The 15856-nt window shown below is 42.0% G+C and overlaps 1 protein-coding gene across 3 annotated transcripts in view; it reads left to right on the top strand.

Moving 5' to 3' along the window:
* The first annotated feature begins 2832 nt into the window (after positions 1 to 2832).
* CLCC1 (chloride channel CLIC like 1) overlaps positions 2833 to 15856 on the top strand; it is a 75422-nt gene continuing 62398 nt past the window's right edge. Inside the window, exons 1-2 of one of the 3 annotated variants that reach the window (XM_089691279.1) lie at positions 2833 to 2960; positions 9658 to 9798. In XM_089691279.1, coding sequence (XP_089547405.1) covers positions 9667 to 9798 — 132 coding nt within the window. In that variant the 5' untranslated portion in view covers positions 2833 to 2960; positions 9658 to 9666. Of the gene's footprint in view, positions 2961 to 3452; positions 3760 to 9657; positions 9799 to 15856 lie in introns of those variants that run through there. The other 2 variants (XM_089691281.1, XM_089691280.1) reach the window with 2 other exon arrangements.

The following is a 15856-nucleotide window of genomic DNA, read 5'->3' as shown; positions in this document are numbered from 1 at the left end:
AGGCTGTGTGCAATGCAGGGATGGGAGAAGGAGCTCTGCCCCTGTCTTCTGCCCTGCCAGCAGTGACCCCTGTCCTCTGCCCTGCTGACATTTTTTTACTGCACCTCCACATCAGACAGGCAAGATCCGGCCCTGGTCTGAGCCTGAGTTATGGACAGGTCCCTGACCTGGAGAGCCTTTACTATAGGAATAAAGTGGCTGCAAAGTCATCCTGCCAACATCTGTTTTTTCTGATGTCTATCTAATGCTGCTTATACAGATCTACATACAGAGGGCTGGCTGTAGACAAAGACAAGTCAACTGCCAGGAGATCGATCCTATGCAAGTTCTGTACATTACATTCTGTTCCATCACCTGATGATTACAGACATGGCAGTCTGGATCCGAGCTTACAGACAGCCCAGTCCCTGTAACTACCCAACCGATCTCATATACAGTGGATATAAAAAGTCTACACACCCCTGTTAAAATGTCAGGTTTCTGTGATGTATAAAAATGAGACAAAGATAAATAATTTCTGAAATGTTTCCACCTTTAATGTGACCTATAAACTGTACAACTCAGTTGAACAACAAACTGAAATCTTTTAGGGGGGTAGTAAACAAAAAACTAAAATAATGCGGTTGCATAAGTGTGCTCACCCTCTTATAATTGGGGATGTAGCCATGTTCAGAATTCAGAAATCACATTCAAAATCATGTTAAATAGGAGTCAGTACACACCTGCCATCATATAAAGTACTTCTGATTAATCCCAGATAAAGTTCAGCTGTTCTAGTAGGTCTTTCCTGACATTTTCTTAGTCGCACCCTACAGCAAAAGCCATGGTCTGCAAAAAGCCTCCAAAGCATTAGAAGGATCTCATTGTTAAAAGGTATCAGTCAGTTAAAGGGTACAAATGAATTTCCAAGGCATTAGATATACCATGGAACAAAATGAAGAAAGTCATCATCAAGTGGAGAAAATATGGCGCAACAGTGACATTACCAAGAACTGGACGTTCCTCCAAAATTGATGAAAAGACGAGAAGAAAACTGGTCTGGGAGGTTGCCAAGAGGCCTACAGCAACATTAAAGGAGCTGCAGGAATATCTGGCAAGTACTGGCTGTGTGGTACATGTGACAACAATCTCCCATATTCTTCATATGTCTGGGCTATGGGGTAGAATGGCAAGACGGAAGCCTTTTCTTACGAAGAAAAACATCCAAGCCTGGCTAAATTTTGCAAAAACACATCTGAAGTCTCCCAAAAGCATGTGGGAAAATGTGTTTTGGTCTGATGAAACCAAGGTTGAACTTTTTTGCCAGAATTCCAAAAGATATGTTTGGCTCAAAACAACACTGTACATCACCAAAAGAACACCATTCCCACAGTGAAACATGGTGGTGGCAGCATCCTGCTTTGGGGCTGTTTTTCTTCAGCTGGAACTGGGGCCTTAGTCAAGGTAGAGGGAATTATGAAGTTCCAAATACCAGTCAATATTGGCACAAAACCTTCAGGCTTCTGCTAGAAATCTGAACATGAAGAAGAACTTCATCTTTCAACATGACAACGACCCAAAGCATACATCCAAATCAACAAAGGAATGGCTTCAGCAGAAGATTAAAGTTTTGGAAAGGCCCAGCCAGAGCTCAGACCTGAATCCGACCGAAAATCTGTGCGGTGATCTGAAGAGGGCTGTGCACAGGAGATCAGCATGGCACATCTGACAGGTTTGGAGTGTTTTCACAATGAAGAGTGGGCAAATATTGTCAAGTCAAGATGTGCCATGCTGATACATTCATACCCAAAAAGACTGAGTGCTGTAATAAAATCAAAAGGTGCTTCAACAAAGTATTAGTTTAAGGGTGTGCACACTTATGCAACCATATTATTTTAGTTTTGTATTTTTACTTTCCTCCACCTAAAAGATTTTAGTTTGTTGTTCAACTAAGTTGTACAGTTTATAGATTACATTAAAGGTGGAAAAAGTTCTGAAATTTTTCATTTTGGTCTCATTTTTTTTACATCACAGAAACCTGATATTTTAACGGGTGTGTACACTTTTTAGTGTGTGTGTGTGCGTACATTCTGGAGCAGAGGCTGCTGGGATCAACATCAATTCAGTGCTGCAGAGCGGCGGACCAACAGACCAATGGACTGTGGAGCCTGTGCAAGTAGGTGGAGCCAGCAACATGTGGGCAGTGAGCCATATGATCTCTGGGCAAATGAAGGAGGTATATATATATATGTGTGTGTGTGTGTTGTATGTGTACACACCCCCCCCCCCCCACGGGAAGAGTAGACAAGGGAGCTAGAGAGTAGGTCTTGTGAGGAGCGGAGAGTACGGTTAAGGTGATATATATATATACACACACATATTTTTAAGAGTTATAAATAATAATTAAATGATACAAGGCCACCCCCCATCTCCTCTTTCATCCTTCATTCGCCCAGAGATAATATGGCTCATGTCGCTGGCTCCACCTACTTGCACAGGCTCCACAGTCCATTGGTCTGTCGGACCGCCACTCCGCAGCGACGAATTAACGTTGAGCCCAGCAGCGCCCGCTCCAGAATGAGCAGCAGTATTGGGGTTGCTAAGACCTCCGCGTCCTTAGCTGTGCGCGCGTCTCCTCCCACTTCCGGTCCTCTCTCTCCTATTTCCTATAGGGTCTGGCAGCAGAATGGAGCTCCAGTTTTAACAGGAAACACGTGATCTCCACTCTCCTTTTTCTAGTGAAATTCAATGTAAACAAGCAGAGGCTGCAGAGTGGAGCTCCACTCGAGAGGAAATATGTGACCTCCACTCTAATTTTTTAAAAAGTTAATTAAGAAAAAAATTGGTGGAATGGAGGTCACATGTTTCCTGTCGAAAGTGGAGCTCCAATTTGTAGCCACACCCCTCTCGAGGGAGGACTGAATCCGGAAATGTACCTTTAGGATTTCTCCTAACACCCGACTGTAATTGGGTGGGTGCAGGTACTGTATTCTACTGCAGCGGGGTTACGAGCGGGAGAGCGGGGTGTCACCACGTGAGGCGGGCCGATGGTCGTAGCGCAGTGCGCCGTGTACACATTCCATATCCCATGGTGACCAGTCACTGCTGTGCTCTGCTGGCTTTTACCTACGTTTACTAATCCTGTTCATGGCAATAGAAAAGTCCCATATCTTTAACTCTTGTGATGCCAAAGCCGTTTTGCACATTTAAAAGGCATAAAAACCCCTTTATTTTCTGTAAGCAGAGATCCTGGAAAATGTGGTATTGCCAGTTCGTTGTGTCCCAATATTAGCGCAACAGTTCTTACAGTGCCATTTTTTTTTAGTGATAAATGGACTAACGGTAATTTTAGTGCACACCAATGCAATACATAGTGCCTAATGTTTAAGGACAATATCAAAGACAGTTTGCACTGACTAAATGGATACGTAACATGCAACCCTTAAAGCCACCCAAAAGGGGACATTCTGCTTTAAGGAATGCTCCCCCGCTCCCATTTGAGGATTGGCACCTTTGGGGGGCAGTACCCGAATTTGACAGGTACCCGCTCTCACTTCTGGTCCGATCGCCTAGGGAGGGTGTCCTCCCTCCCCGTAGTCTTTTGGGACACGTAACAGGTCCCAGAAGACTACAGGACCATTCATGAAGCGCAGCGTTACTCGCGCATGAACAGTGAGTACCCAGCTGTGAAGCCGCAAGCAATCACAGCCAATTCTCCACACTGAAGATGCCAGCCTCCCGGAATACAGGACGGCCGGTGAAACGGGCTGCAAGGGACAGGTAAGTGGCTGTTTTTTAAAAGTCAGCAGCTACAGTTTTTGTAGGTGCTGACTTTTATTTTTGACAGGGTGAGCAGAACCCCACTTTAACTACTTGAGCTCCAGAAGATTTACCCCCCTCCCTGACCAGTCCATTTTTTGCAATACAGCGCTGGGTTATTTTAACTGACAATTGCGTAGTCATGCAATGCTGTATATAAATTAAATTTGTCATTTTCCCCCCACAAACAGAGCTTTGGTGGTATTTGATCACCACTGTGTTTTTAATTTTTTGCACTATAAACAAAAAAAAGACACATTTTGAAAAAAAAACAGTATTTTTTACTTTCTGCTATAAAACATATCCAATAAAAAAAAATCAAATTGCTTCATAAATTTAGGCCAATATGTATTCTGCTGTATATTTTTGTAAAGAAAAAAAAATCCCAATAACCAATGGTTTGCGCAAAAGTTATAGCATCTCCAAACTATGGTGTGTATATATATTGGATTTTTTCTTCTATATGCTGGTAATGGGGGTGATCAGGTATTTATAGCGGAACTGTGATAATGTGGACACTAACTGGCGCTTTGTGGGAACCAGTGACACTAAACAGTTTAGGAGGGTTTAAACTAGTATCTGAACATGCCTGAGCCCTACCCTTATAGTCAGTCACTGCCTTGGCACCATTTAGCATTTTGTTTTATTTTTTTTATTTAACAAGCATGCTAATGTGTACATGTTTGACCTATTGCTTTTACCCCCAAATGTTTTACATGTTGTAAAAGCAGAGGATCTGTAGACTAAAAAAAGTCGTAGTTGCAATTTTGTTTGTATTCACTTTTTTCAGTAAAAAATACGCTAAAAGTAATTTTAGTGCTCAATTGCAATCCCCTTTTTTGGAGAATAGAGACCAAATATATCAAGGCAAAACCTTTTTTTCTTGACTGGTAAGGGGGGGTTATAACTCCTGTCAGTCTTTTTTGCCATCTGTGTTCTATTGCAGAGATTTCTCTTCACTTCGTGTCCTGTCGGCAAAACAGGAAGTGAGAGTAAATACCTACAAAGCGAGGGAATCCCAAGGTGTCATCATGATCACCAGAACTAGTCCCCATTGGAAGGTTTCCCCTCTATTTCTGTTCTGGTGTCAATAGAGAGGGTGAATCTCACAGACAGGAATAAAAACTTGCATGAGTTCTAATCCCTCTCTACTCAATCCAAAAAAATAAAATAAAATTAGCATTTAGTGATGCTTTAACCGCTTTCCCTCTTCCCTATAGCAAAAATACTGCTGCAGGGCTGCGTGCAAACATACATACATACACACACGCGTGATTTTAGCTGCCTCGGATGTCAATCGGTGATCGCCGAGTATCACTGACAGGGAGAGACCTGTATGTAAACAATACAGATCTCTCCCCTGTCAGCTCCTGCACATTGCTTTATATTGCTCTGCATAGCAATGTTCTGACACAGTGAAACACGCACAGCACACAGTTAACCCTTTGATTGCCCCAGATGTTAACTCCTTTTTGACCAGTGCCATTAGTACAGTTTTTAGCACTGATCACTGTATTGGTGTCACTGGGGATGCCAGTGACACCAAGTCAGTTCCCCCCCAGTGTCAGAATGCCCACCGCAATCCTGCTATAAGTAGCTGATCGCGGCCATTACTAGTAAAAAATAAATACATTTTTAAATTCCAGTATATATACCACCATTTGTAGACACTGTAAGTTTGATGTAAACTAATTAATTTACACGTATTGGGATTTTTTTTAGCAAAGACATTTTGGCCTTAATTTATGAAGAAATGTTATTTAAAAAAAAAATTTTACTGGACATGTTTAACCGCTTGCCGCCCTGCCACTGTATATATACGTGTGCAGGGTGGCAGTGTAGCGCAAAAGCACGTTTTAAAACGGGCTCCGCGCTCCCGACACTTTCGCGGGTAGGGGGCGCGCACGCGCACCCGCCGACCCGCGGGTGACACGATTCGATCCAGGAGGGATCAATCATTAGATTTCAGCCAGTGATTTCTGGCTGAAATCAGATGATCGGTCCCTGTCCTATCCTGTCCTGTGTTGACATTTACACACGGCAGGATATGATGTAATTCTTCTCTGCCTGGACACATTCTGTTCCAGACAGAGAAGAAGACACAGTAAAAGTGAGTACAAAGCACTACACTAACAGTTAGAACACACCTAGGACACATTTAACCCCCTGATCGCCCCCCCCGTTAACCCCTTCACTGCCCTGTCACCAGTGTCACTGATCAGTGAAGCGATTTTTACTGATCACTGTATCAGTGTCGCTGGCGACTTCCGATAGAGTTAGCGCCCCTCCCAGATAGCGGCAGTTTGCCCGCCAGTACACCAGTATTCCCGTTTAACCCCTTGATTGCCCCCCCCCAGTTAACCCCTTCACTGCCCTGTCACCAGTGTCACTGATCAGTGAACCAATTTTTACTGATCACTGGCGACTTCCGATAGTGTTAGCGCCCCTCCCAGATAGCACCAGATTGCCCGCTAATACACCAATAATCCCGTGTAACTCCTTGATCGCCCCCCCGAGTTGACCCCTTCACTGCCCTGTCACCAGTGTCATTGATCAGTGAACAGATTTTTACTGATCACTGTATCAGTGTCGCTGGCGACTTCCGATAGTGTTAGCGCCCCTCCCAGATAGCGCCAGTTTGCCCGCTAGTGCACCAGAAATCCCATTTAACCCCTTGATCGCCCCCCCCCCCAGTTAACCCCTTCACTGCCCTGTCACCAGTGTCATTGATTACAGTGAACAGATTTTTACTGATCACTGTATTAGTGTCACTGGTGACTTCCGATAGTGTTAGCGCCCCTCCTATTTGCCTGCTAATGCGCGGGATTTTTTTTACCAAAAACATGTAGCAGAATACATTTTGGCTTAAATTTATGACTAACTTTGAGTTTACGATATATTTTTTATAGCTGAAAGTAGAAAATATTGTTTTTTTTTCAAAGTTTTTGTGGTTTTTTTGTTTATAGCGCAAACAAAAAGCGCAGAGGTGATCAAATACCACCAAAAGAAAGCTCTATTTGTGTGAAAAAAAGGACGTAAATTTCGTTTGGGTACAGCATTGCATGACCGCGCAATTATCATTTGAATTAGTGCAACGCTGTATAGCAAAAAAAGGCATAAATTACAGTATCTATACCATAGTTTGTAGACGCTATAACTTTCACACAAAGCAATCAATATACACTTATTGGGATTTCTTTTACCAAAAACATGTAGCAGAATACATTTTGGCTTAAATTTATGACTAACTTTGAGTTTACGATATATTTTTTATAGCTGAAAGTAGAAAATATTGTTTTTTTTCAAAAGTTTCGTGGTTTTTTTGTTTATAGCGCAAAAAATAAAAAGCGCACAGGTGATAAAATACCACCAAAAGAAAGCTCTATTTGTGTGAAAAAAAGGACGTAAATTTCGTTTGGGTACAGCATTGCATGACAATGCGCAATTATCATTTGAATTAGTGCAGCGCCAAACAGCAAAAAAAGGCCTGGTCATTAAGGGGGGTAAATCCTCAGGTGCTCAAGTGGTTAATAGCAAAAAGTCAAAAATATTGTTTTTTTTTTCAAAATTGTCGGTCTTTTTTTGTTTATAGCTCAAAAATAAAAACTGCACAGGCAATAAAATACCACCGAAAGAAAGCTCTATTCATTGGGAAAATAAGAACATAAATTTCATGTGGGTGCAGCGTTGCATGACCGCGCAATTGTCAAAGTAACACAGTGCCATATCGGAAAAAATGGCCTGGTCAGAAAGGGGGGTAAATACTCTGGAGGGCAAATGGTTAATATAGTTTTTACTTACATGTATTTAAAAAAAAAATTAATGTGCAAGATTTTTTGCATTCTCTTTTTTTTCATTTTGTTTTTGTCTAATTGCATGTGTTCTGTCTCTATGCTCTGTGTGTGCAATGACTGTGCAGGTTTAGCAGCTACGTGGAGAGGGAAATTAGGTGGTGGTAGCCCTGAGGGTTTAAAGCTGAATGGGTGCAGTACTGCTGACAGGAAACAGAAAGTACTTTACTGGAGGTAGGACTGTGAAACATTGAGGAGAACAGCATTGAGGGTAATGGAGCATGGCCACTTTAAGCTAATAGGTGAAAGACCCCTCCAGTGCTACTGACATGAAACAGGATTCTTTTCTTTGCTTATTTTACAGGCGAAACTTGAAAAATTAGAATATCGTGCAAAAGTTCATTTATTTCAGTAATGCAACTTAAAAGGTGAAACTAATATATGAAATAGACTCATTACATGCAAAGCAAGATAGTTCAAGACGTGATTTGTCATAATTGTGATGATTATGGCTTACAGCTCATGAAAACCCCAAATCCACAATCTCAGAAAATTAGAATATTACATTCAATCAATAAAACAAGGATTGTACATAGAACAATATCGGACCTCAGAAAAGTATAAACATGCTTATGTACTCATTACTTGGTTTGGGCACCTTTTGCAGCAATTACTGCCTCAATATGGCATGGAAGCTATAAGCCTATGGCACTGCTGAGGTGTTATGGAAGACCTGGATGCTTCAATAGCGGCCTTCAGCTCTTCTGCATTGTTCGGTCTCATGTCTCTCATCTTTCTCTTGGCAATGCCCCATAGATTCTCTATGGGGTTCAGGTCAGGCGAGTTTGTTGGCCAATCAAGCACAGTAATCCCACGGTCATTGAACCAAGTTTCGGTGCTTTTGGCAGTGTGGGCAGGTGCCAAGTCCTGCTGGAAAATGAAGTCAGCATCCCCATAAAGCTCATCTGTGGAAGGAAGCATGAAGTGCTCCAAAATCTCCTGGCAGACAGCTGCGTTGACCCTGGACTTAATGAAGCACAGTGGACCAACACCAGCATATGACATGACTCTCCAAATCAACACAGACTATGGAAACTTCACACTGGACTTCAAGCATCTTGCAGTGTGTGCCTCTCCATTCTTCCTCCATACTCTGGGTCTTTGGTTTCCAAATGAGATGTAAAAGTTGCTCTCATCAGAAAAGAGGACTTTGGACCACTGAGCAACAGACCAGGTCTGTTTTTCTTTAGCCCAGGTAAGACTCCTCTGACGTTTTTTGTTCAGGAGCGGCTTGACAAGAGGAATACGACATTTGAAGCCCATGTCCAGGATCCGTCTGTGTGTGGTGGCTGTTGATGCACTGACTCCAGCCTCAGTCCACTCCTTGTGAAAGTCCCCAACACTTTTGAATGGCCTTTTCCTGACAATCCTCTCCAGGCTGCCGCCATCCCTGCTGCTTGTGCACCTTTTTCTTCCACACTTTTCCCTGTCACATAACTTTCTATTAATGTGCTTTGATACAGCACTTTGGGAACATCCAACTTCTTTTGCAATTACCTTTTGAGGCTTTCCCTCCTTATGGAGGGTGTCAATGATGGTTTTCTGCACAACTGTCAGGTCAGCAGATTGAGAGACCATTTAAAGGCTCAGGAACCCTTTGCAGGTGTTATGGCTTAATTAGCTGATTAGGGTGGGACACTTTGAGCCTAGAATATTGCACCTTTTCACAATATTCTCATTTTCTGAGATTGTGGATTTGGGTTTTTCATGAGCTGTAAGCCATAATCATCACAATTATGACAAATCACAGCTTGAACTATCTTGCTTTGCATGTAATGAGTCTATCTCATATATTAGTTTCACCTTTTAAGTTGCATTACTGAAATAAATGAACTTTTGCACGATATTCTAATTTTTTGAGTTTCACCTGTATATACAAGACATGATTGTGTGATGTGTCATTTTTGTAGTAAACTCACTGCTAGGAAGAGAGGTAATGGTTCAGAATATCTTCCATTTTTACATTTTCTGTTGTGAGCAACAGGTAATCACTTTTTTATTTCACCAGGTTCTAAAGATGCATGTGTTCTTGCTTCTCTCCTTCTGCCTGTTAACCTGTTATGGGAAATACCAAGACGATGACTGGATTGATCCCACAGACATGCTGAATTATGATGCAGCTGCTGGTAGAATGAAGCATCATAAACAGGTACAATTGGTTTTGTATAACCTTCTGCAGCATAGTAGAGTGACACTACGGGGAAGATTTACTAAAACTGGAGCATTCAGAATCTGGTGCAGCTGTGCATGGTGGCCAATCAGCTTCTTACCGCAGCTTGTTCAGTTAAGCATTGACAATAAAACCTGGAAGCTGATTGGTTTATGTGCAGAGCTGCACCAGAATTTGCATGCACCAGTTTTAGTAAATCCCCCCCCCCAAAGTGATCTTTCAAATCTATCCTTTTTATTTTGTATTCTTTTTCATATATCAATTTTTTGTTTTCATTGTCTGAAGACAGACATATGTTTGTCCCAAGCATCACACAATTTTCAGCTGACTTCCTGTTTATTGGCAGTTAAACCAAAACCCAGCAATGTCCTTTGATAGAAAAAAAAGCAAAGTGGACTAAAAGCTTTCATAAAAATATAAATATATTGTTTAAACGTTTAGTAGGAACTTGATATATGTAGAACCCAAAGGTTTTTTTTTTTTAGTTTTAGATATACAGTAGTAGGGAAAGGTAAAACCCCTATCAGGTTATTGCTGTCTGTTCCATGGAAATTTCCCTTCACTTGTTCTGGAGACACAACAGAAAATAAGGGGAAATCTTTCCTAGAGAGTTGTCACAGGTGTCCCTATTGGAGGACTTTTGCTCACTTCTTGCTGTGGTGACAGTGCAAAATTTTAGATGTAGTCTATTTGCAACCTAAAGTGTTTGTTCACCTTTACAGGAAAATTGTAAAGGTGAACTAACACCAGACACCCTCAACCCTACCTACTGTACTTCGGAGTTACCAAGTTGTCAGAAACCCCGCATCCACTCCAGTGGATTTGAAATCCCCTCTCTTCTTCCTCTTCTGGCATGAATATATTGATTCTGATTGGTCAGTGCTGTCACTGCATTGATCAGAATCAGAAGTATTATTTTTGTCTGTCCCAGATGCGCTGACAGAAAAGAGGGAAAAGAGTGGGGATTTCAAATCCCTGGACCACTGGGTTTTTCTGTAAAAGTGAACTAACACTTAAGGCAGAGAAGCAGCCCACATACAAATGTGTGTGGATACATCCCTACACAAAACACCATTTTGAGTATGGAGCACTACCATCCTATACAGTGGGGATCGAAAGTTTGGGCACCCTAGCTAAAAATTTGTATTAATGTGCATAAAGAAGCCAAGGAAAGATAGAAAAATCTCCAAAAGGCATCAAATTACAGATTAGACATTCTTATAATATGTCAACAAAAGTTAGATTTTATTTCCATCATTTACACTTTCAAAATAACAGAAAACAAAAAAATGGCATCTGCAAAAGTTTGGGCACCCTGCAGAATTAATATCTTGTACTGCCCCCCTTGGCAAGTATCACAGCTTGTAAACGCTTTTTGTAGCCAGCCAAGAGTCTTTCAATTCTTGTTTGAGGTATCTTTGCCCATTCTTCCTTACAAAAGTCTTCCAGTTCTTTGAGATTTCTGGGCTGTCTGTCACGCACTGCTCTTTTAAGGTCTATCCATAGATTTTCAATTATGTTGAGGTCAGGAGATTGTGAAGGCCATGGCAAAACCTTCAGTTTACGCCTCTTGATGTAATCCCCCGTGGATTTCAAGGTGTGTTTAGGATCATTATCCATTTGTAGAAGCCATCCTCTCTTAAACTTCAGCTTTTTCACAGATGGCATCAAGTTACCATCTAAAATTTGCTGAAATTTTATTGAATCCATTTTTCCTTCTACTCGTGAGATGTTGTTCTCTGTGCCACTGGCTGCAACACAACCCCAAAGCATGATTGATCCAACCCCATGCTGGACAGTTGGACAGAGGTTCTTTTCATTCAATTCTGTGCCCCTTCTTCTCCAAACGTACCTTTGCTCATTCCGGCCAAAAAGTTCCATTTTAACCTCATCGGTCCACAGAACTTGTTTCCAAAATGCATCAGGCTTGTCTATATGTTCATTTGCAAAGTTCAAACGATGATTTTTGTGGTGAGGACATAGAAGAGGTTTTCTTCTGATGACTCTTCCATGAAGACCATATTTGTACAAGTATCTCTTTATAGTGGAATAGTGTACCACAACTCCAGTGTCTGCCAGATCTTTCTGGAGGGATCGTGCAGTCAAACGTGGGTTTTGAATTGTTTTTCTCACAATCCTGCGAGCTGTTCTGTCTGATATTTTTCTTGGTCTTCCAGATCTTACTTTAACGTCCACTGTTCCTGATGACTGCCATTTCCTAATTACATTCCGAACAGAGGATATTGACATCTGAAAACGCTTTGCTATCTTCTTATAGCCTTCTCCAGCTTTGTGAGCGTCAACTATTTTCAGTTTTAGTTTTCTAGACAACTGCTTATAAGAACCCATGGTGCTGATTGTTGGGGCAAGGTCAGATGCGTCTGGGCATTTAAAACCTTTGAGCTTGACATCACCTGGTCTTCCCAGACGATGATTGAGAACAATCCATGACACTGGCAGGTCTCAGCTTGGCAAAGGGGGCAGTGCATGCTATAAATTCTGCAGGGTGCCCAAACTTTTGCAGACGCCATTTTTTTGTTTTCTGTTATTTTGAAAGTGTAAATGATGGAAATAAAATCTAACTTTTGTTGACATATTATAAGAATGTCTAATCTGTAATTTGATGCCTTTTGGAGATTTTTCCATCTTTCCTTGGCTTCTTTATGCACATTAATACAAATTTTTAGCTGGGGTGCCCAAACTTTCGATCCCCACTGTATTTTGTGAGATGAGGAGGCATCCTGAGAAATATTTTCAGTTTTTATCCAATGACCATTGACTTCTTTGATGCTGTGGTCAAACTGCTAAAATCTCACATCAAGTGAGTGGATACCAACATGAGGTGAGAAATCACCCCACCAGGAGAAGTTTCCTGCATTGTTACAGTGAGTAGTGTTTACTTAATAGCAGCTTTATAAATGTGACAGATGATGTGATGCCGCTCTAACCAGCCCAGTGAGTCAAGTGTACAAGATGTTCTCAGCCGCTACTCTGGCCACGACCTCTGGCACCCACCGGGGCTTGGTCACAGAGGTGGGGAGGACATAAATTAGCTGCATAAATGTACTTACTAAGTGCACATGGCATTGTAGGCTAATCTCTCGGCAGTGAAACTGTATCAAAAAAGGTATTCCAGGGCTTTTTCCTCGGTTGAAAAGTTTTGTATTTTATGCTAATATTTGTGAGACATAGGGGCCATATAAAAACAGTAGAAGAACGTATTTCCTTTTTTTCTATTACACTTCAGATCCTTGCAATGCAGCAATCCCTTGCACCGCTGCATTTATATTTTTGTCTTGTGCAGACTACTGTCCATGCAGTTGCAAGATTCCTGCAGCAGTTTGTGAATAGTGCTCCAATCTGAGAGATGCCAGAGCCTACCTAAAGAAAACTGGAGAGAATTTGTTTATGGCTTTTGAAAGCATAACTGGTTTCCAAATTGCATTGGAGCCACTACTGGAAACGTACGAGTAGAAAAGGCCAGCAGATATTGTAGCTGTGCTGAGATTGACATAGTCTCTAGATCTGCAATAAGGGGCACTACATATCCCTCTAATTAGCCACTTCTGAAAGTTTTGGACCTCCCTTCCCATATGTTTTCATTGGTGTTAAAGCTTTCCCTTATGGCCTTATGAGGCCCTGTCCTCATCCTTTCATGTATACAGTTAGGTCCATATATATTTGAACACAGGCACAATTGTCATACTTTTGGCTCTGTATGCCACCATAATAAATTAAAACAAAACAATCCAAATGAATTTGAAGTGCAGACTTTCAGCTTTAATTCAAGGGGTTGAACATAAATATCAAATACCTATTTTAGGGACTGAAACCATTTTTATATACAGTCCCTCCATTTTCAGGGGCACAAATGTAATTGGACAAATGAACATGATCATAAATAAAATGTTCATTTTTCAATATTTTGTTGAGAATCCTTTACTGTCAATGACTGCCTGAAGTCTGGAACTCATTGACATTACCAAAGACTGAGTTTCCTCCTTTCCAATGCTTTGCCAGGCTCTAACTGTAGCTGTCTTCAGTAGTTCTTTGTTTGTGGGTCTTTCTGCCTTTAGTTTTGCCTTCAGCAAGTGAAATGCATGTTCAATTGGGTTGAGATCAGGTGATTGACTCGGCCATTGCACTTCTTTTCCTTCAAAAGCTCCTGGGTGGCTTTTGCGGTGTATTTTGGATCATTGTCCATCTGTACTGTGATGCGCCGTCCAATCAAATTTGCTGCATTTGACTGAATCTAGACTGACAGTATATCTCTAAACATTGCAGAATTCATACGGCTGCTTCTGTCTTCTGTCACATCAGCAATAAACACCAATGACCCAGTGCCACTGGAAGCCATGCATGCCCATGCCATCACACGGCCTCCACCATGTTTTACAGATGACGTTGTGTGCTTTGGATCATGAGCTGTTCCAAGCCTTCTCCACACGTTTTTCTTCCTGTCGTTCTGGTACAGATTAATCTGGTCTGGCTTTTTTAGATGTTTTTTTGGCAAAGTCTAATCTGGCTTTTCTATTCTTCAGGCTTATGAATGGTTTGCACCTTGTGGTGAACCCTCTATATTTGCTCTCGTGAAATCTTCTCTTGATTGTAGATTTTTACAATGATACGCCCATCTCCTGGAGAGTGTCTTTCTTGTGTCTGGATGTTGTGAATGGGTTTTTCTTTACCATAGAGAGGATCCTGCTATCTCTCTGATGGATTTGTTTCATATTTGAAGCATTACAATGGCCTGTTTCACTTGCATGGACAGCTACTTAGAAAGCATGATGTAGGTTCACAGCAATAGATTCCAAATGCAAATACCACACTTAGAATCAACTCCAGACCTTTTACCTGCTTAATTGATGAAGAAATAACAAAGGAGTAGCCCACACCTGGCCGCGAAACAGCTTTTGATTCATTTGTCCAATTGCTTTTGGTCCCGTGAAAAAGGGGGGGTGGCTACTCTTAAGAGTTGTAATTCCCAAACCCTTCCTCCAATTCGGATGCACATATCCTCAAATTAAACCTGAGAGTGTGCACTTTCAGCCCATATCCATTATATAACCCTAGCTTGAATATCAGGGATGTTGAATTCCTATCACCCGACACATGTAGTTTCAGGTGCTGGGCAGGTAGTTTTTTTTTCTTTTCTCTACCTTCAGCCCTGCAGGGCTCACCTGTCAGGCGAAAGCATTCGGACGGCAGCGCTGCCGCCAATTGCTTCCACACAGTGCCAGCCTCTCCCCCACCACGTGTGAACCTCCCCCCGCCCACTGTCTCCCAGGCTCCGCTTGCCCATCTGCGGGCCCGGGACCGGCTCACTGCCATCCACTCGCCTCCCCTTATTGTCCTGACCCAGAAGTGACGGGATTTGCCACCAAGTACTAAGTCATGTTTTGTGAAGGTAAATAAAAGTGCAGCGCTAGAAAAATAACAAAAAATCAAAAATCAACGCACATAAAGTCAATAAAAATAAGTCCACAAAAAAGGGGGGAGGGGGGGGAGGGAGGGGAAAGGCCCTAGGCCAAAAAAAGTCTCAAAAAAGAAGGACGACTTCAAATGCCCATACACACTGATCAGAGGTGTATGCACTGTGGTAGAGATGGAGTTGAAGATGTAGTCAGGGAACAGAGGTAGATGTAATCCCCTGGATCAGTGAAGATCCCCAGATCAAGGAAGCACACGTTCCACAAGACAGCAAGGAAGCAGTCACAGCTCCACCAAAGAATACCACCACTCCTTCACTTCATATCAGCGGCATCTAGGAGGAGATACTCCTCATGAAAAGAAAAGCCCATGGTAAGATATAATAAAAAGCATTTAATGAAATAAAACAGGATGCATCCAGAGTAAGTATATGAAAATGCACACCGCTAGCAAATAAACATGAAAGCTAGCAGTGAAGGCGGAACAAGACTAACCGTCCTGTCAGATGTAGTGGCCGCCGGAGCTCCCAAATGCTCCGACGGCGTGGCGTCAAGGCGTGCGCAGGTTCCTCCTTTAATGAAATAAAACAGGATGCATCCAGAGTAAG

Source organism: Staurois parvus, unplaced genomic scaffold, assembly GCF_062004578.1.
Source record: "Staurois parvus isolate SC_StPar_1 unplaced genomic scaffold, SC_StPar_1.0 ptg000560l, whole genome shotgun sequence".
Lineage (NCBI taxonomy): Eukaryota > Metazoa > Chordata > Amphibia > Anura > Ranidae > Staurois > Staurois parvus.
This window is presented reverse-complemented; position numbering and strand designations above follow the sequence as displayed.